The sequence below is a fragment of the Macaca thibetana genome, chromosome 6 (genome assembly GCF_024542745.1).
Source record: "Macaca thibetana thibetana isolate TM-01 chromosome 6, ASM2454274v1, whole genome shotgun sequence".
NCBI lineage: Eukaryota > Metazoa > Chordata > Mammalia > Primates > Cercopithecidae > Macaca > Macaca thibetana.
This window is the reverse complement of record NC_065583.1, coordinates 101,534,008-101,554,578: the sequence shown is the minus strand read 5'-3', so window position 1 is coordinate 101,554,578 and position 20,571 is coordinate 101,534,008. Positions and strand designations below refer to the sequence as shown.

The window sequence follows — 20,571 nt, the reverse complement described above, 5'->3', positions numbered from 1 at the left end:
TGGCAGGTGCTTGTAATCCCAGCTACTTGGGAGACTAAGGCAGGAGAAGTGCTTGAACCTGGGTGGCGGAGGCTGCAGTGAGCTGAGATCGCACAATTGCACTCCAGCCTGGGTGATAACAGCAAAACTGTCTCAAAAAAAATGGACATTTTTAAAAAACCCACTATGTCTATAGCTCAGTCCCAGCCATGAACAACTACATTCAACCACCAAAAAATTCTTCCCGATGAAAAGATGTACCTCAAAGAATAAATAACATTAAATCAAGAATTAATAAGCAGTCAGATTTGAGATTTTTATTGAGAAAATAGCTATTTTGACATTATATCCAGTTTCTCATTTATCAGAATAAATTCTTTACAATATTGATCACCATCACCACTTTAGTGTATTTATACAGTCTCTGAGTAAAATATATTCACACTCGGCAAGGCTAGAATATTGAAATTATGGCCAACATTGCTTACTTTAAGATTGTTTACTTTATAATGAAGCTAGAGTAGTTGTGCAACTAGAACAGATGTTTTAAAAATGTTTGCCATTCAAAGATAGGCTTGATGGGACAAAACTAATATGCATACTACATACATATATTACTTGTCTTTTTTACTGTCAATCTTTCCGAACAATAACGTGACATTACAAACACCTCAAACTCCCACTTCAAAATGAATAGAAAAATGGAAAAACATCTCCCATTTCATAAAATTAAAAACCAAGTCAGAAGAGAAATAAAACTCATTTTTATGCATTTAACTTAAAAGCTTGAGTACACTACTCCTCCTAGAGAGAAGGAAGCCAGAACTGCAGAAGTAGCCAACAGTCCAAAGAACGAAGGGCCCCATGACCTTCTCTATGGTTCATAACTTATTGAGGGCTGATGCAAACTCTGGCAAGTTATTTTTCATGATTTCCAAGGATCTGGGATATGTAAACGAAATGATTAAAAGACATTTCTCTGAATTTGCGAGAAGACTGAAGAATCAGAACAAAGATCCAACGGCCTTTCATGTGGCTACATGTTCACCATTACACCACAACTCAAAACCCACAGGCGAGCTTTCTCTCAAATACACACTCAAAACGGTGTTCCAAATGATGCAATTGTATACATTGCAAAGACACACAAAATGCTTCCTTACACATGATTAGTAATCTGGTTTTAGACTCTGAAGTGATATCAAACATATTTAGCTAACCCTCTCAAACTTGCAGGCCTAGTGACGTTTAAATGTTTTAGGATACAGAATCTGCTTAGAATTTAGTGAAAACTATGAACCTTAGACTGTCTTCAGTAATGAACAAAACTTGAAAATATTAACCTTCCTTTGCTTTGTCACTGAAGCAACTATAAGCTTTCTATGATATATGTATCATACTAGCTTGTATGTGACTTCAATGTCATAAACATCCTTTGCCTTTTTGGCACTTTTAAAGCACAGCCAGAAAAGGTTTGTAAAGTTGTTCTGGAAATACAAGTTGGTTCCCTCTGCCTCATGGATGCTTAGGAACTGGGTAGTCCTCAAACCACCAGTTCAGACACCTGTATAGCTGCTCCTGGCCAACTAGGATTCTGAGGAAAGGGGCTGAAATAGCCAGGGGCCTCCCTCACAAATGCCTAAATAACCAAGGTATCTATGCCGACAGCCATACCCCTCTCAATACCATGGTCCAAGGAAGTCTTGACCTGTCTCTTCCCATTTTACTACTACTGGCTAGAGGGGCACCCAACGATAAGAAACCTTTGCAATGAGTATAAACTAGCAAAAACACCGTAGGGAGCATTTCCTCAGGTGTATCTCTCAGAACATAAATCCCACAAGATACCTACTTTAAAAAAAAATCCAGCAGGGGGCAGTGGCTCATGCCTGTAATTCCAGCATTTTGGGGGGTGAGGCAGGCAGAATCACCTGAGGTCAGGAGTTCAAAATCAGCCTGGTCAACATGGTGAAACCCCATCTCTACTAAAAATACAAAAATTAGCTGGGTGTGGTGGCGGGCGCCTGTAATCCCAGTTACTTGGGAGGCTGAGGCAGGAGAATTGCCTGAACCTGGGAAGCGGAAGTTGTACTGAGCCGAAATTGCACCACTGCACTCCAGCCTAAGCGACAAGAGCAAGACTCCATCTCAAAAAAACAAAAACAAAAACAAATCCGTATTAAAATAAATTAGGGAAATGATGTATAAAATAGAGGTGCTTCTCGGAGATTTAAAATGCACATTAGCATATCAAAGGTCTGAAAGGCCAACAGTAACTCAATTTTGTCTAACCCACTATTTCCCACACTTACTTGGCCACAGAACCCTCTATTCACCTAACAGTATGTTCTGACAAAACACTCTGCTAGGAACTGCTTCACCCAGAACCAAAAAGGTGATTTTTAAAAAATATTATAGCATAATTTCATATGATTAATAAGGATACAAAGAGACTTATTTTCCTGTCTCTTGTTATTTTGTCTATTTTGTTCTGAATAATCTTCTATCACATTTCCCTTTCTATTCACAAACCTTCAACTCGAGATACCCTTTCTGATACCTTTGTTCAAGAATGTTAATTCTTATCAGAATTAACTAGTCTGGAAAAAAATAATTTTGTGTCTTTTTAAACTCCTAGAGTACCTCTCCACTTCAATCACAATCTAAGTCCAGGGCAGGTAACCTGGGCTCCTAGCAAACACTATACCCCAACAAGAGTTTGGGAACCAAAACAAAACTAAAACAAATTTATCCTTATATCTCTGTGAAAATTAGCATTTTGAACATCTAATGAAACTTCAAGTTTGAGGATAATGGGATTACTGACCTACTGACCTTTGACTTCACGTAACTAACAACAAAATTTCTTTAAAATCTGGTTAAGCAATATGAAAACACTGAAAAGTAAACATAAATTCCACAAAGTTGAATGGCAGCAAAAAACATTTAACATCAAGAACATACACAAAAGACTATCATTACCACCCAAATTATCTCTGTTGCTCAGGATTTCAGTTATAAAAATAGCCAAATCAAGACAAAGACAATTACAGCTTAAAACGAAAAGCTACACCTTCTTCATTAAAGGTGAGCATCTTGTGAAACTGTGCATCTGGAGAGAGAACAAGTAGAGAGAACAAGTACAAGGCACGGGAGAACTACCACGTCAAGGGACAGAACTTTTTCAAAATATTTTATCCTCAGAAGTAAACCCCGCTACCATAGAAAGAAAAAAATATAATTAGATATTTTAAGTCACAGCATTTTTGACATCCTAGGGAAAAGGAGTTTTTGGTTTTAGGTTGGTTTTTTCTTTTCTGGTAAGGCAAAATAGATCTTTAGATAAAGTCATTTGTTACAAACATGAGTTTTTCTTAAGAACGAAATAAAAATTGTATTTAACTTCTATCATATATTTATTCAACTAAGTTGAATACTATGTTTGGAAAATTAAAGTTTTAAATCATAGTTTATATAGATAATGATACATTTAATCTATGAATTTACTTTAAAACCACTTTTATTTTGAAATACTTAGACTCACAAGAAGTTATAAAAATAGTTCAGAGAGATTCCAGGTACCCATTGCTTAGCTTCCTGTCTTTACATGTAAGCATTTATATCTAGGTTTTAAAAGGGTTAAAGTTTTTGACAGTTGATGAAAAACTGTCAAAAAAATGTAACAAGCCTGGTAAATGCATATTTTTGGAGGAGATTGTAAGGAAGCACTACCAAGTTCAAATACTACTTTTATCACTGCCTTAACCAACAGGTTTTCTAAGATACTATCTCCATTACCTATTTCTGCCTCTTTCAATGGTGTTTTTCCATTTTTACAGGCTTCTGAAAATTTTAGCTTTGATTGAAATAAGCTTCCCCATTCCTTCACATTAATATATCTAGCAATATTGAATGAATACGAATTATAAACGGAAATAAAAATGCTTGCTTTTATAAAATCTCCAGTCTTGCAGCACCCCCAAAATAATACAGACTTAAGTTGAAATTTGGTTTGTTAATGCCCACCTTTTGTGTGGTCAAAACACAGTTTTGAAGGAATGACCACCTTCAATGTTCTTTACAGCTTCTTTAGTGTTCCTTAAAAAAAAAAAAATCAGTCTTATGGATGATTGATGGCAGTTTGTTCATGGAAGATCTTCATCTGATGGGAATTATCTGACCAGTTTTTCTAATCATATACTACCAACAAAAATAAACACAAGCATGTTCCCTTTAATCATATTATCCTCCACCATCACTTCCAAAAGCCATTGGCTCACAGTATTCTGTTTAAGATTGGGGCCATTTATCCCAATGAACTCAAACTTTATCTAAAACAGGCTGGTCTAGCAGTCTGTTCAGTCTGAAAAAATGGTCTGTGCTCTGTTCAGATTGACAAAATGTTCTTTTTTGGCCGGGCGCAGTGGCTCATGCCTGTAATCCCAGCACTTGGGGAGGCTGAGGTGGGTGGATCACTTGAGGTCAGGAGTTCGAGACCTGCCTGACCAACATGGTGAAACCCGTCTCTATTAAAAAAAAAAACAAAATTAGCTGGGTGTGGTGGCACATGCCTGTAATCCCACCTACTTAGGCTGAGACAGGAGACTTGCTTGAACCCAGGAGGCGGAGGTTGCAGTGAGCCGAGATTGCACCACTGCACTCCAGCCTGGGCAACAAGAGCGAAACTCTGTCTCAAAAAAAAAAAAAAAAAGTTCTTTTCTAAGAGCTTCCTGTATGTGTGATTGGTCCCTAAAGTACTTTGTGCTCAGTTACAGCTTCCTGTCATCTCATCTGCTTATATACAAATAGCTCAACTAAGTAACCCAACATACAAACTCTCACTAAAATCGCATGTTGCATCTTAGGAAAGGTGATCTGGAAGCATTATGGACTATAGTGAGAATGTAAGGCTTATGGCAGTTTGAAGTAGGGATGACACAAAAGCAAATAAATCATATTGACAGTCACTCCCTCTACTAAAAAAGACAAATACTTGTTATTCTAAAATGACCTCTTTTGATTAAAATTTCAGGTTATGAAATATTACAGTATGCTTCTTTATCAAAGTCTACATATCAGAAGAACATGAGCTCCACGTTCCTGTAAAACTTTAAACACATTTTTCTTACTAATGGACATCAGCAGTTTTATTGAAAGAAAAATTGACATAACCTAGCATTATCTTTTGACTTTGCCCATAGAGAAACTTGGAATTAAATTTACCACTTAATTTTAGAATCTGTCAGTGTTGATATTGTTCTGCAAATTTTTAATTTTTTTAATTTAAATTTTTTAATGTTTTTAATTCTTTAAAATTAAAAATTTTTTAATTGTCCTGTTTTACATGTAATATGCTTGTAATATACATGTTATGTATGTTATAACTGTAATGTATTTCAAATACTTTTTGAAGGGTCTGATATAAATCATAATTAAAAATGACTGGCCTTGACCAAAGCATAAACACATGTCTGATGAATGTGCTAATCACCCTTCTCCAATACACATCCATCCCAGAGGACAATAAAGTCTCACAGTCATGATTTCCAATATAAAATATTTAGATTTCAGACTGCTGGAATCAGATTTTAGACTGCTGGAATCTAATAACCTGCCTTTGAAGATGCCTAATACACACACACACACACACACACACACACACACACACACCCTGTTGTAGAAGTAATGTGCAACTCATGAGGTACTTTCCCTAAATACATCCAAACAGATGACCAAGATTTTGAAGACTACCTTATTTCTCATTTAGTTAAAACTTTCAAGAAAAAATATTTACAATGACTTAAAGACTCCTGTATAAATAACTACCTAAATACAGAACAAATTGGGAGGATGTGGGTCAAACACAGCTGAGCTCCACTCAGCTCAAATTAGATGAGTCTTTTGACTACAAAGCTTGTTTTCTTAACATATGGGTTCCTACAGGACTTGATAAGATTTCATGAGCACCACAATAATCTTTTAAGACACTAATCAAAAACATGGTTCTACATTTTGAAAACCTCAGAAGTGGTTTTAGGACAACAGAAGCACCTCAACCACTAAAATAAACAAGTTTCTATTATAAGTAAAATTACCACACAGCAAATCCCTTAACAGTTCAGCAACCAATAAATAGAAAATATTTGTTAAAAGCTGCTATTTCTGATTGTTCCTTTGTATTCTTTGACTGTAAGTGAAACATATGGAAAATAATTGGTTGTCAGAAAGCTTCTGACTATATGATATGCATCTTATGAAAGAATATTAGCCTGAGCCAAGCATAAAAAACTTGGACCAGATGCACAGTAAGTATTTCTACTACCCTGGCCATGGGCTCCTCCTGAGTAGTATCTAACAAGAGGGCAATTTCAGTAAGATTTTACAGCCTAGCATAGTAACTATGACCAGTACATTCACTTCTTCTGGAATTAATACAAGAAATACAACTAAAGATGTACTACAAAGACATAGGTCTAAAACTGCCACATTCGCCCAACTAAACTAAAAGAACCCTTCCTAACGTATATCGAACACATCAGCAAAGACCAATGTTATACTGAAATGAGTATTATCAGATGTTATTATATGTAACCACCTTTAATATTTATCTATGTGCTACTAAACCCCCAAAAGATTAGACTTATGAGAGCATAATTAAAAAGCACGTTCCTCATCACTTTTTAAAGCTAAATATGGTCTCTTCTACTGAAGCAATTTATCTTTTTCTGGTTCCTAAAATAGGCATCAAATTTCTAAACAGAAGTAAAAAGCCTCAGCCAAAGAGCCACACATTAGGTATTCAGCCTGGTCTAAGAAAACTAAGTTAATAAATTGAATAAATTAACTCAAATAAATTAGGAGTGCACATTCAGAACAGAATTGTAGCTTTTGGTCAGCAACCTATGAACCAAAGGCAAAAATCTGCCATGATTAAGGCAGTTTTTTGTATACAGTACGATGTGTTTTTCTTCCCCCCACCCACCAAGTTCAATTAGCATTCTCTTTGATGTTATTAAAAATGCAGTGCCAAGCTAGAATACAAGCTTCCTAATAACAATAATAGTAATAAAAATAGATGTCATAGAAAGTTCCTTTTGGTTTAGAGTCTTCCTTAATACCTATTATGGTATCTTCTTTTTGCCTTCACACACTTGGTGTAAGAGATTACTGCAACAATCATTTGACTTTGGCCACAAACCATGACTGCTGTCAGGGTGAAAGCCGTTGGAAGGAATTATTTTCTTCTTCTGCTGGAGTCAGTTTAAGTGTTGGCAGTTTCCGAGGAGGAAGCTGAGGGCTTTGGCGAAGATTGTCATCCATCTGTAGAAAGTACAAAAGATACATCTGACTAATGCTGTGGCACCACTTATGTGGACTGTGGCCTCCCCATCCAAACTATAGCCTAGAAGAGTACAGAACCATATGTTTCCTGGGCTGCTAGAGAAATCTTTTTCTTACAAATAATCTCAAGAATTCTAAATGTCATACCTCAAATACCAGCTGACTCAGTTTCTGTAAACAGCAATGTGGCTCATTCCTGATACCTTCACAGAATTACAGTAATTCCAAAAAATAAATATTCTACTGAACTCAACCATAGCATAACTTAAAGAGATCTTCTGATAGTAAGTGTAAAAGCGATACTGTTACACTAAGCTCCAGTTTGCAAACTATGTTCACGTACAATATCTTATTTGATCTTCCCAATACGCTATGAAGAAAATGCAGACACAGACCTTCCCTGTTGTATAGATAAGCAAACCGAGACTCCGTAAGGTTAAGTGATTTGCCCCATGTCACAAGCTAGTATGAGAGCTGAAACTTGAACCCAGGTCTTCTGATTCCAAAACTATTATTCTTTCAACTATACTTCTTTGCCTCAATGAAAATGACCTGTATTCCAATCAAAAAAGACCAGCTTTTTAAAGCTGAGAGTATGTAGACCAAAGGAAGCTAGGACATTAGGCAAAAAGAAAGATAAATTCTTTACATCTAATCCAGTGGTTTTCTAAACACTGGATCAGTTCTAAATGAGGTAACCCACATCAAGCTCAAATAACACAGTGCTGGACCTCAAAAACTGTTAGCCAGTATCATCAGGCCTCAGGCTTCACTGCCCTATGAGTTTGTAAAACAGTAAGTATTACTATTTGTATCAAAAAAAAAAAAAAAAAGCAAGCTTATCAGTTACTGGGGAAAAAATATGTAACCTCTTTGTATTTTTCCTACTAGAATCGCCCTTGAAATTCCCTTTGTTGGCTCTCTCCCCTACCCAGTTCCTCAGTGTTTCTCTCATGAAAAGAACACCCCAAGTGGCAAAATATATACACTGGTGAAAAACCACATACTGTATCTACAGCAGAGAAGAACAAGAAGGAGAAAAAATAAAACTTTCATGTGGAAAGAAGAAAAGAACATTATGGTGCTGTTAATAAGAAAGGATAAGCCCGGTGCTTACAATCTTAAGAAACATTAACTTAAGAGACAGAGAGGCAGACATGCAAGCAAGAAGTGTTTTTGCTTTGTTTTTTTAAAGCAAATCTTTTGAATTTCCTAGCTTAAAGGGTACTAATTGTGTGGCAAAAGTAAACCCAATACTCTTTTCTGATCTTTCCCCAATCAGGCCACTACTGGCTTCAAAACACTATGTTACATACAACTTTAGTGAAAGTATAGTTGAACAGTTTTCTGAAAAATAAACTCTATAAAAAAACTAAAAGGGTACAGTTAATGTGTGACCCAAATGACAATATTAGCTACAGAAAGGAAAATACTAAGCTATGACAAAATGATTGAAGTAGACTTGACCTTTTCAATCAAGTTGGATTCCTTATTTACAAGTTGTGTGAGTTTCTGAAGATTTGCATCTACCGTATCTTGTCCAGCTGGAGAGATGCCTAAGAAGCCAGGACAGAAATCAGAGAAAGACAGGAAATTTTTAAAGCCTTTAAAGCTATTTAGATTGAAAGAATTTTGAGTCTACCCACCCTGTCCAGTGCCCCACTCTCCCCAAAAAAGGCAAAGAGGAAAACCATTCTGGGTTTAAAGGCGAAGAGAGGGATTTGAATGCTCCAAAATTAAACCCTGAGCAAAACGGACGAAAATTTGTCCGCTAAGTAGACAATGCTAACCAAGTGTTCTGCAATTGGCCACAATAATTAGTATTTAAAAAAAAAAAAAGCACAGTAGTCCTCATTTCCTTCTCAGGTTTAAGCTATTCCTTTCTTGCACCCATTTCAAATAGGTCTTTGGTCACAACTATCTGGATAGTTTTCCAAGGCAGTAACTCCCAAAAAGTTGCCCACCAGACATCCAAAGTATTTAGAAGAACTTAAAAATACAAATTCATAGGATTGATGCCTAAAAGATTCTAATTTAGTAAGTCTGGAATAGGACCCAAGATTTTTTATCTGTCAAATAATCAGGTTTGCTAACCACTGCTCCCAAGTTAACAAGGTTGAACATCACTTAATTTCATGACTCCCAAACTACTAACCCCTTCCTGTATACAGAACATATAACCCACCATAAAATAACAAGCTGTCCACCTAAGCCAGCTATCTTTATAATCTGTTTCTTAAAAGGACAATTTCAGCCAACCCTCCCAATAGAAATTTAGTATCTGAATCACTTAAGCACAAGGCCCCACTCTCTCAACGAAGCACATCCTAAGTAACAGGTGCCCTCTATTTACTATACCTCCATTCTGATGCAATCAGTTTTCAAGTAGTGGAATCATGGGAGTGTACCTCACCAAAATCAATCTGCTGCTGATTTCTGTTCATGCAGGAAAATGCTAGAAGCAGCAGGTAAGAATCATTTAAAGTAATTGTCCATTTGCATTCGGATAAACTCTTTTTCAGCAAATACTTAATACCTGTGGTTTCAACCTTTTAGAAAAACATGACCCACTTCAAAGGGGTAATATTTAAAGAACAAGAAGCAAGAAATGTAAAAATCCAGAGGAATAGATAAAAGGCAAATATCTATTTCTCTATTTAAATAAAAACTAATGTGAGAATAAAAATGAAGTCAGAAAAATATAAATCCTTGAAGTGTTATCAACCACTATTTAAAGACAATACACAAACTTTTAAAATTAAAATAAGTAGTGGATTTTGCTTATACATACATAGGAGAATAAGCAAACAAGTATTAGCTGAAGAAGAGCCAGCTTACCTCCAAGACTAAGCCTAAAATAACTGCTCAGGATGTCATCACAAAAGCGACAGAGGTTGGAGAGCTGTTTCAGATGTTCTTGTAGCTGAACTTTAGGAAACCGTACTTTGTAAAGAGGTGCAAGAAAACCAAAAACATAGGCATCCAAGGTAGAAGGCCTAGAAATAAATTAAGGATTTTTTAAGCACATAAGACAATATTACCTAAAGGCCGGGTGCAGTGGCTCAATGCCTGTAATCCCAGCACTTTGGGAGATGAAGGCGGGCAGATCACTTGAGGTCAGGAGTTTGAGATAGGCCTGACCAACATGGTGAAACCCTGTCTTTACTAAAAATACAAAAAAGCGGTGCGTAGTGGCAAGGACTTGTAAACCCAGCTACTTGAGAGGTTGAGGCAGGAGACTTGCTTGAACCCAGGAGGCGGAGGTTGCAATGAGCCAAGATCATGCCACTGCACTCTAGCCTGGGCAACAAGAGTGAGACTCCATCTCAAAAATAATAATAATAATAAAATAAATAAATAAAAGAAAATATTAAATTAAGGATTTTTTAAAGCATCTAAGAAAATATTAACTTGGGATGGTGTTTAATTTTTTTTCAAAATTCTCAATTCTGAATTACACAATATAGTCTCTTAAAAGGTTTACTATCCATTTTAGTTTATAAAAATGATGCAACTAAGGTTTTACTCATTGAGTAGCTTAGACTCTAACTATTTAGAAGAAAATGAAATTGTCATAGATTCATTTTCACTCACAAATGTTAAATAGACGGGAAGCAGAGTGGGAACAGTCTTAGATGTTTTAAAGTCACATATGCAGCCTACTAAGTCAATGTTAGATTATCACTGGTAGAAAAAGTTTCCTATAATAAAAGCCCATTAAATTTTTTTGTTTGTTTTGTTTTGTTTTTTGACACAGAGTTTCGCTCTTGCCACCCAGGCTGGAATGCAGTGGCGTGATCTCAGCTCACTGCAACCTCTGCCTCCCAGGTTCAAGCGATTCTCCTGCCTCAGCCTCCCAAGTAGCTGGGATTACAGGTACCCACCACCACACCCAGCTAATTTTTTGTATTTTTAGTAGAGACGGGGTTTCGCCATATTGGGCAGGCTGGTCTTGAACTCCTGGCCTCAGGTGATCTGCCCACCTTTGCCTTGCTGGGATTACAGGCATGAGCCACTGCACCTGGCCTAAATCTTTTCTTTTTTTAAGTGAAAAACTCATCTTTTGGAGAGATAAGAGGACTTGCTTTAAATAGCTGCTCACTGAATATAGGTGCACAAAATATCAAAATGATTTTTAAGGGAATACTCACGTATCTCCGAAGAAAAACTGAGATGTTCCCAATCTGTTTGATAGAAGATTTAGGCACTCCTTGGCATCTCTGTATATCTAATAAGGATGAAATTATATCTCAAAAGTAGAAAAGATACTCTAAAACTACTTTTGAGGAAGGCATCTCTAGATAAACTCATGTCTGCGATTTTTCTTATCCTTTCTCTCTAGGGCCCTTGCTTGAAGAATAATCCACACTATACCTGTGCTTCCACTTCTCGGAGGTGGTAGAGTGGAGGCTGTCCTCTGGTCAGGAGAATCCTGTTCAGTGCTCCCTTAGACATTCTTCCAGGCAGGATCAAACTCAAAGGAAAAGGAATTTGTGAAGCAAACCATGGCTTTGTCACAGTAAAGTAATTGTCACTCTCAACCCAGAATGTGTGAAGCTGCAAAGGGAGAGAAAAAAACACTACCAGGATGTTCTTTTATTAAAAGAAAGATCACTCAATCAACATGAAGGTTTTTCATAAATACCTTTATATGAAGTGACTTCATACAAGTTTTCCAATTAGAATGACTCGGGATAAAACAAGATTATTTTAAAATGTGTGAGTTTTGTTGACTGCTATATTCCAAGCACCCAGAACAAGGCCTGACACATAGCAGGTGTTCAATAAACATTTGTTGAATGAATGAATTATACCCAATTCTATACATGCAGCAAAAAGATCCATCTCCCACAAAGAATTTCCAACATGACATTTTCTTTTACTTTGTTGTTTCACATACTAGTTGAATGCCTAACAGAATCCAGTTTCACAGTAATATGAAAGAATTAAGATTAACATATAAGTAAAATTTTCTCTTAAGACTTTTCTCATTGGTTTTCTTCTAAACAGACTATGTACATTTGCAACTAGGCCACTAAAATACTGTAATATTTAAGAACACTCACCACTGCAGGGAGAAGCTTCTCTTCAAGGAGAGCAATGTAAGCCAATGTATCTGCTCCTTGTTTTGCTGAGAGTTCATAATCAGCATTATATTTCTATTAAAAAAAAAAAAAACAAAACTCAGAAGTCAAAGAGCAGTCCCAAAACAGTAAAACTAATCAAATCAGGATTCGTATTTTTCCTCACAAATAGCAAATGTGGTATTAAAATGGGAGAAAGAGAAATACAAATCCAGTGAAACCTATTGCTTAATGCACATAAAAGTTCTTAGCACGGCATCACATACGCAATATGGTCAATAAATGTTATAATATTAACTACTATTATTTTCATGCTTGTTAATGACCTAGTTCAGTGCATGGCATGTAATACAAACTTAATAAAAGCAACTATTATTTTTAACAAGAAGGAAACAGTTCCAGTTGGCTGTGTTTCTCCCCATGGAAAAAGAAAAAAACCTTCCCATTTATAAAAGTTCAAAATGTTATTGACACAACTTTTTTTAAGCACAGTATTGGCAAAACAAATAACTTTTGCATTTATATAAATCTTTACATGTTTAAACATTTTGGATACACAACTCTCTACTGTTAAAACATTTAGATACATTATTCCATAAAACTGCTATAAGAGCTTTTTAAAAATAATATAGTTGCTAGTTGGTGAGAACTCAGATGTCATGCTCAGCACAAAATGTGTACCAACTATGTGACAAAATAGACAATCCTATCAATAAGTGTAATAGTGAAAATGGCTACATTAAATCTACTTACATACAAATTTCAATAAAATTCAAAGGTTATTAAAATATAAATTGACTACCTCTTCATATGACTTTCCAATCACAGAACTCATGCTTTGGAGCAGTGATTCTCAAATCTGTTTTTAAATCTTATCCCAGGTATCTCCAATTGTCTAATGAGTTGGCAAAAAAAAAAAAAAAAAAAAAAAAAAAAAAAAAGCCCGACATGCAGGGATCAACAATCTACTCATCTACTTCTTCCAAGTGAACCACCCACCTGTTTTCTTAAAAAGTTTAGTATTTTTGCTGGCTGAGAAACCATGTTGTCTTCAGTTGTCAAAATTGGTACATCGCCTATAATCAAAAGACAGTTTACATACAAGGACACAGTGTGATTTCCTCTGAAGAGATTGCAATACCCTAAAAACTATAGCAGATGCACATTTAGAGGGGAAAAAATGAGTAAGCTTGTCTTGGTTTTTTTGCTGTTTCACAAAGAGCGGTTCTAGAGAACATTTTCATTTCTCATAATTTCCAGTGATTTGGCTTGCACTTTGAGGTATTACTCAGAATGATCAAATCATAAACAACACAGAGCCAAGGTCACGGTAAGAAACTAAATCCTTAATATTATAGCTATATACCTCACAGCTTTAAATACAAGAAGAAAAAAAAAACAGTACAGAAAGGGGAGTGTAAAGGTTTACACTATACCTCTTGAACCTCTCCAGGTGTTATCTATCACATTGACTTTCAAGGGTGCACCACAAAATTTGGCATAAGCCTGAAACAGAGTTTGCAATCAAACATTTTAGACCAAGTGCGTAACGCAAAGCTGCAGAGCAGCTTTACTTCACAGCCCCACCCCCAAAGGCAGAAGGCGACTGATTTTGAGGCCGCATCCCTCCCCGTGATCTCAAGTAGGCACGCGACCGCCAGCCACCGCGGCTTTCGGGGACTTTGCTCCCCAAAAGGTCCTGGGGACGCAGAGTAGGGAGGGCGCGCCCCCTTCTTTGGGGTTTCACTTCACCGCCCAGACAGCTTTGTGAGGCAGACAAAACTCGGGAGTCAAGCGGAGAAGCCTTGACGTCTCCGCCGGCCTTCGGCGGGGGTACAGGCTAGGTGGGGACTCGTTGGTGGGAGGGAGCCCGGGGCGATGCAGCGTGCAGCGGCCCGGCCCTCCTGGACCCCGCAGCGCAGCGGGAAACCAGGGCAAGTCAGCCTCTCGCCTCTAGCCCCGCCCCTTCTTCCCGCGCCCTGGCCCGTGAGGCGGCCTCACCATCACCACCAGGGACTCGCTGTGAACCGATGGGAGCCCCCAGCCACCTCCCCAGCAACTGAGTTCCAAGGGGGCCGCCATCTTGCGGGGGCCGACCTTTACTATCCCGGAAGTAATTTGCCACCTAATTTCCGGCACGTGGAAACGCGGGGGCGTGGCGAAGGGAGAGAAGGGCAGTTTGGGGGCTCTTGAGAGATGGGGGAGAGAATGACTGGAGGGATTAGAAAGAACTCTTAGGAGAAGGTTGGCCTAAAGGGTAAGAGTTCTGCACCTTAAGTCAGACAGACCCACCTGTAATTCTTCAAATATTAATATTTATTAGATCCTTAGAGTGTTCCAAGCCCTTTGAACATTAAATCTGTGTGATGCCTAAATTAACTGTTTGTAAAATAGGGATGACTCAGTATTTACAAGATTGTGGTGTTTAAAATGTCATGGAGGGAAAGAACTTGGCACACAGGAGGCACTCAGTAATTGTTCAACCCCTTTTCCCATATATATGGTCTCTGCCTACCTTTCCAGCCTCAGTCTGTTCTCACCCTCATGTTCACTGGCACCATCCTGCTTAAAAGTTACAGTATTTCTGAATGTCAGGTAAATTCTGCCCACCTTCAGTGCAGGTCCTTCTATCTGGAATATCTTTCTTCCCTATGCAACTTCTCCCTCAAAAATGAGTTTAACTCACATTCCCAGTGATGCTTTTACAAAGTTAGGAGCTCTGGGTTCCTGCAGCCCCTTGTGCATACTTGAATTGTAGCTTCTCTCCCTAGCTACAAACCTTTTGTCTTTCACAGAAGAGGGCTAGCTTCATAGGTGTGGGACCTGTGCAGCCACACAAGGCTCTATGCTTAAAAGGACTCCTCATTTGGCTGATGCTCTTCAGTCACTGTCTTGAAATTCTTAAGTTTTGAACAAGGGGCTCTGCATTTTTATTCTGGGCTGGGCCCCGCGAATCCTGTAGCTAGTCATGTTTGTGGGCCTAATGAGCATGGACTAAGTATTTCTTGACGTTAAACCTGACAATTTCTCAGAAAAACTATTAAAGAGGAAATTTTGGTCTTGGAAATGCTGTGATCCAAATGTATGACTGGGTCTCAGAGTTAGAACTTGGGTGCTGGGTCTTTTTTCTAGAAAGCACAGTAGTCTTTCTTCGGTACCCTCCCAGTCATGCCTCTGAGTTCTTTCCTCTATCCCACTGAGATGGTCGAGTCTTCTTAAAAACTAAAACTCAAAAGAAACCTCTGCAACTTTTCATAAAATTACTATTCAACAAATAATTGCTAGGCACTCCCTTACTGTTTACATAGTCATCTAAATTACAGTGCCAGCCTGCTAAAGTCTTTTTTACGTGTTTCAAAAACAAGAGTTCTCAGAAATGAAAAAGAGATATATCAGAAATGAGAATTAATAATAACTGTACAACTGGAAAATGTGTAACATATGTACTATTAAAACTATTGAAACATTTATTGAGCAGGCCCTATGTCTTAGACATCATCAGGCTCTGGAACAATACAGAAATATATAAAACATGAATTCTGTCCTCAGGAGTTTACAGTGCACAAAGGAGACATACACACACCAAGGTGTAACAAGTCAGATAATCACGAGTGGTGTTAGAAATATAAGCAAAATACTACAGAAACACAAAGGAGGGACAATGCATTCTCTGTGTGATTAGTGGAGACTATCTGTTGAGTCTTCAGTATAAAGAAAGTAAAGTAATTCAACTTTTAGATTGTAATGGAACCTCCCTGTTTTGAGGGTTAAAAATGCCAAGCCATAGACTGACAAAGGCAAGGCAGAGAAAAAGAAAAAAAAATCCTAAGCCATAAAGCTCAAGGTCCATATTCTACAATGAGGAATTTAAAACAATAATACAGAAAGAATGTGGATTTCCTGAGCCTTGTTTGTAGCAGGACTGAGAGGAGTGTATGAACATTCTTAGTGGACACGTAACACAGTTACTCAGTTTGGCCTTTGTCTGTACTGCTGCTGCTACATACAGTGATTTCATTTGCATTGAAGAGAAATTAAATCTCTTTCCTTAGTGTCAAATTGAGACCAGAATAGCATGTCATTGCATCTGATGAGAGAATCCTTACACACATGTTTATTAGTGCATAGATAATAGCAATCTTTTATTGCTGCAGTTCCTCTTGAGAGTCTGTATCTGTTAGATTGAATTTAAAAACTCTAACATAGCTAATTGCACAAACAGGCTGAATATTGTTGCAGAGAACCACACAGAAAATTGAAACCTTCAGAAATTATGCCTGGTATGGTTAGTTGGCTCCTGTGCCTTTTCCTGGCTGCTTTAGAGTATTGTTCAGAGTTCATCAAAATCATAATTTCAGATTCCTACCGGGAAGAATACTATCTGCAAAACATCCATGTTTGTGTGGGATGGCCTGAATTACAGCTTTATAATGAGTATCCCAGACAATGTTTTCCCCAAAAAAAGAAATCTTATTTTTCAAAAGATGATCATTAAAAATGGTTTCATCTGGTGATAGTCATCTGAACTCAGGCAACCTGACCTTGGCATCCATACCCATCCCTCGTGTGTTTCTTAACTTGGGGGCCACCGTGCAAGGTTTGTTAGGCTCTTTTTGTCTGGATGATTAATAATCTGGGAAATGGTGCTGTTGGGAAAGATGAAAGGTTTGTGACAAGTGATGGTGCAGTATATGGTCCCTTATGGGAAAGTTAAATTGTAAAGTCTTAAATATCCCTTTGAACTTGAATATTCTGTAGTTTGTGTTCAGATATAAAATCCTTAAGGAGGGGAAAGAACAAACACTGAATAGAAATCAGGAGAGCTGAGTTCTTGACTTGGCCTCTGATTAGCCATATTCGCTTGAGCCAATCATTTTGCATTGATACCTCTGCTCATTCATTTATAAAGCAAAAGCTCTTTTATCTCTGAGATGCTATCATTTTATGTGTAATGAACATTTAATAATTTATGGAGCAATTTATGGAGCATTTATGGAGCAATTTCTACATGCCAGAAGTTGCTTCAAGTATCTAACATAACTCACTTGATCTCCATAATGATTTCATGACACAGGTACCTTCCTAAGGTTAACTAACATCTTTGTGTCCCTCCTTGAGAACAGAAGAAAATATCAGTACCCATATAGCCAGTAGGTGGTAGAACCAAGATTTGAACCCAGGCAGTTTTGGCTTCAGAGTTTTTACTCCTAACCACTGTGTCATACTGCCTCATGCAGCCTCCTGTGTAGTCCATTAAAAAGCCCAGTTTCACTCAAAGTGGAGCTATCAATGCCATGATATTACTGTTATTATTTATGTAAATAATATTTTTTTAGTATTACACCGTTAAACAAATTTATTAAGCAGCTTCTGTATGCCTAGCACACTGCAAGGCTATCAGGGAATAAAAACTCATGTTCACCTGTAATCCTAGAACTTTGGGAGGAGGATCGCTTGAACCCAGGAGTTCAAGACAAGCTTGGACAACATGATGAAACCTTGTCTCAACAGAAACACAAAAATTATAGCTGGGCATGATGGTGTGTGCCTATAGTCTCAGCTACTTGGGAGGTTGAGGTGGAAGGATCGCTTGAACCCAGGAGGAGAAGATTGCTGTGAGCCGTGATTGTGCGAAAACTTACATTCAAGCTTTAAGAGGCACAGTTGATGAAACAAGGCCCACATATTTGAACTAACTAGAGACTATTAGGAAGTACCATTTTTGTCAAGAAGACAAGTCTAATATGGTTTTAGACAAAGACCTGAATGTACTGCAATGCTTGGCAAAGGTCTAATGAGAGAAGTAAAATGCTAGCTGATCTCGAAGGGTGGGTACATTGCATTTAGATTGGCACAGAGTAAGGCATTGCATGTGGGCTGTGCTATATGAGTGAAGGTATAGAAATGGGACTGACTATGGCAAGGAATCTGAAGATGAGTAAACGAATGCTGGGTTTGGTTATAAGCTGGAGACTGCTCAGGGAGAGTATTGATTGACTAACTTGAGAACCAGAATTGGAAGGCATGGGAATTTGTAGTTTTGAGAAAGTAAAGACAAGTAAAAGTCCAAATACAATATTAGTGGATTTACGTAGTCAAGGATGGGAGGTAGACAGCTATTGTTACATGGACATTATAAGAAGAAGCATTTTATAAACCCATAAACTGTATTACATAAAGTAAAAGTGTTATGGAAAATGCTGCTGAATATTATTGGAGGAAGGTCACTTGGCACCCTTCTGCTGAGCATATTTGATAGAGGAGGTTGTTATAAATCCAGTGGCAAGGGATTACTGGAGAAAAGGGTATAAACAATAAGGACAGGTCTAAAAGCATCAGAAATATGACTGATAAAGGAAAAAGAGAAATGGGACAGGAGTGAAAGACTCAAAGGTTTTGAAAGAGATGATATGGTGAATCTACACACATATGAGGACAAAATTGGCTATTAGTGAGTAAAAGTCTGAAGATGCTGGAGAGAAGAAGGATGAGATCCTAGGAATTGCCTAAGAGTTGAGGCTGAGATCCGGAGCTTGAGCAGTGGGGCTGGCATTGAAAATGAGAGACATGATCTCTTTCTGACACTGGAGGAAGTTTCAAGGGGAACTATGGGGTGCTGAGTAGATCAAATCAGTTACCTTCAAATTTCCCTATTACATTAGAAAACAAATAAAAAGTGCCTGAGAGAAAGAGATTGGGGATTTAAAAAGACAGGTGGGCACAGTGGCTCACACCTGTAATCCTAGCACTTTGGGAGGCCAAGGCAGGCAGACCACTTGAGGATTACTTGAGGTCAGGAGTTCCAGACCAGCCTGGCCAATTTGGTAAAACACGATCTCTACTTTAAAAAAAAAAAAAAAAAAATTAGCTGGATGTGGTGGCGCACGCCTGTAATCCCAGCTACTCAGGAGGCTGAGGCAAGACAATCGCTTGAACCTAGGTGGCAGAAGTTGCAGTGAGCTGAGATCATACCACTGCACTCCAGCCTGGGTGACAGAGTGACTTTGTCACAAAAAAAAGACAGGGAATAATTTAGAGACTATATCAGGGGTTAGTAAAAAGTAAATGGGAGCATTGCTGACAGTGGTAAAAGTCAAATGTAAATTAGTATTAAAGCCTAAATCAAGGGAGAGCCATGGACAGGCTAATGATTAGGTGCCTCTTTAAACAGATATTCTTTAAATATTCATTCAGTTTTTTTAAATGGAAATGAAGTTGGCCCCAGAATGTAACAAGGTCAATTTATATTTTACCAATTATGTTAAAAGTTTTATTTGGAAATCCAGATTTTCGTACCACTTAAAAGTTGGTCCTCAGGATGATAGAAGAGGAATGAGACCCTAGGAATTGCCCCAGGAATTGAAAGATGAACTCTGTAGCTTCAGCATGATGGGGGCTCAACCATCCTGACGTCTAGCTAAACTTGTACAGTTGTATGGCTTCGTCTTTGTTACCCAGAAGCATAAAAAGCCAAGTTCATGTATTTGGTAGCTATGTGAAGGTGATCAGGCCATGATATATACTGTTAGGGATTCATTTTGCTCCTCTGGCATAGTAAACCTGCTGTCTTTTGTGTGAAAAAGAATTGAATGAAACCAAAATGATAATATTATCATCCGACATTGTGCTCAATTTATGTTGAGGAAATAGGACAATTATACTTAAAAAGTGAAGTTTGTAAAGGGTCTTAGGTGGAAAAAAGGACCTTGTAATGGAAGTAAATAATGGAAATAATGAAGCCTTATTTCTGCACTTCACTCAAAGTGGTGAAACCCAATATACCAATAGACTATGATGTTAAATATGTATATTGTAATACTGAGAGTAGCCACTAAGAGAACTGTACAAGTGATATACTCAGAAATACTAAATAAATCAAAAAAAATTTTTTTAAGTCCAAGTAACCCACAAGAAGGCAAGGGGCCAGCAGGGGAGTGATAGGTTGGAGGTGGGGAGGTAGTCAGAGAAATGAGAAGTTGAGAATAAACAGAAAACAGGTAACAAAATGGCAGGCTTAAATCCTAAAATACCAAGACTTATTCTAAATGTAAAATTGATCTCAATACACCAATTAAAAGACAGAAATTGGCAGAGTGGGTAAAAAACCTAAGCCAAATGTATGCTCTCCATCGAAACTTCCTTCAAACATGACATTGGTAGATGGAAC

The 20,571-nt window shown here is 37.7% G+C and overlaps 1 protein-coding gene across 5 annotated transcripts; it reads right to left on the bottom strand.

Annotated features, from left to right (window-relative positions):
- Positions 1-283: 283 nt before the first annotated feature.
- Positions 284-14,510, bottom strand: MTX3 (metaxin 3). Of its 5 annotated transcripts, none has more exons than XM_050795709.1 (9): positions 14,406-14,510; positions 13,841-13,910; positions 13,404-13,480; positions 12,387-12,479; positions 11,695-11,877; positions 11,472-11,548; positions 10,159-10,316; positions 8,788-8,876; positions 284-7,299 (listed from the first exon to the last, which is right to left on the bottom strand). In XM_050795709.1, the coding sequence occupies exons 1-9, from the start codon at positions 14,484-14,486 to the stop codon at positions 7,189-7,191; spliced, it is 939 nt and encodes a 312-aa protein (XP_050651666.1). In that variant the 5' UTR covers positions 14,487-14,510; the 3' UTR covers positions 284-7,188. The 5 variants fall into 5 exon arrangements, 4 of the variants coding, with proteins under 4 accessions (XP_050651666.1, XP_050651668.1, XP_050651670.1 ...); XR_007726830.1 differs by having other exon boundaries at positions 7,290-7,299; positions 8,788-9,775; positions 14,406-14,501; XM_050795710.1 differs by lacking the exon at positions 284-7,299 and adding an exon at positions 9,679-9,775 and having other exon boundaries at positions 8,804-8,876; positions 14,406-14,501.
- Positions 14,511-20,571: the final 6,061 nt, after the last annotated feature.

What these genes read in the sequence shown, in the direction of transcription:
- MTX3 (XM_050795709.1), bottom strand. Translation starts at nt 14,486, where the DNA reads ATGGCGGCCCCCTTGGAACTCAGTTGCTGGGGAGGTGGCTGGGGGCTC. An exon ending in CAGTTTTTCTTCGGAGATAC is followed by an intron (nt 10,317 to 11,471) that starts GTGAGTATTCCC and finishes ATTTATTTCTAG; the next exon opens with GCCTTCTACCTTGGATGCCT. An exon ending in TTTTAGGCTTAGTCTTGGAG is followed by an intron (nt 8,877 to 10,158) that starts GTAAGCTGGCTC and finishes CTGGCTTCTTAG; the next exon opens with GCATCTCTCCAGCTGGACAA.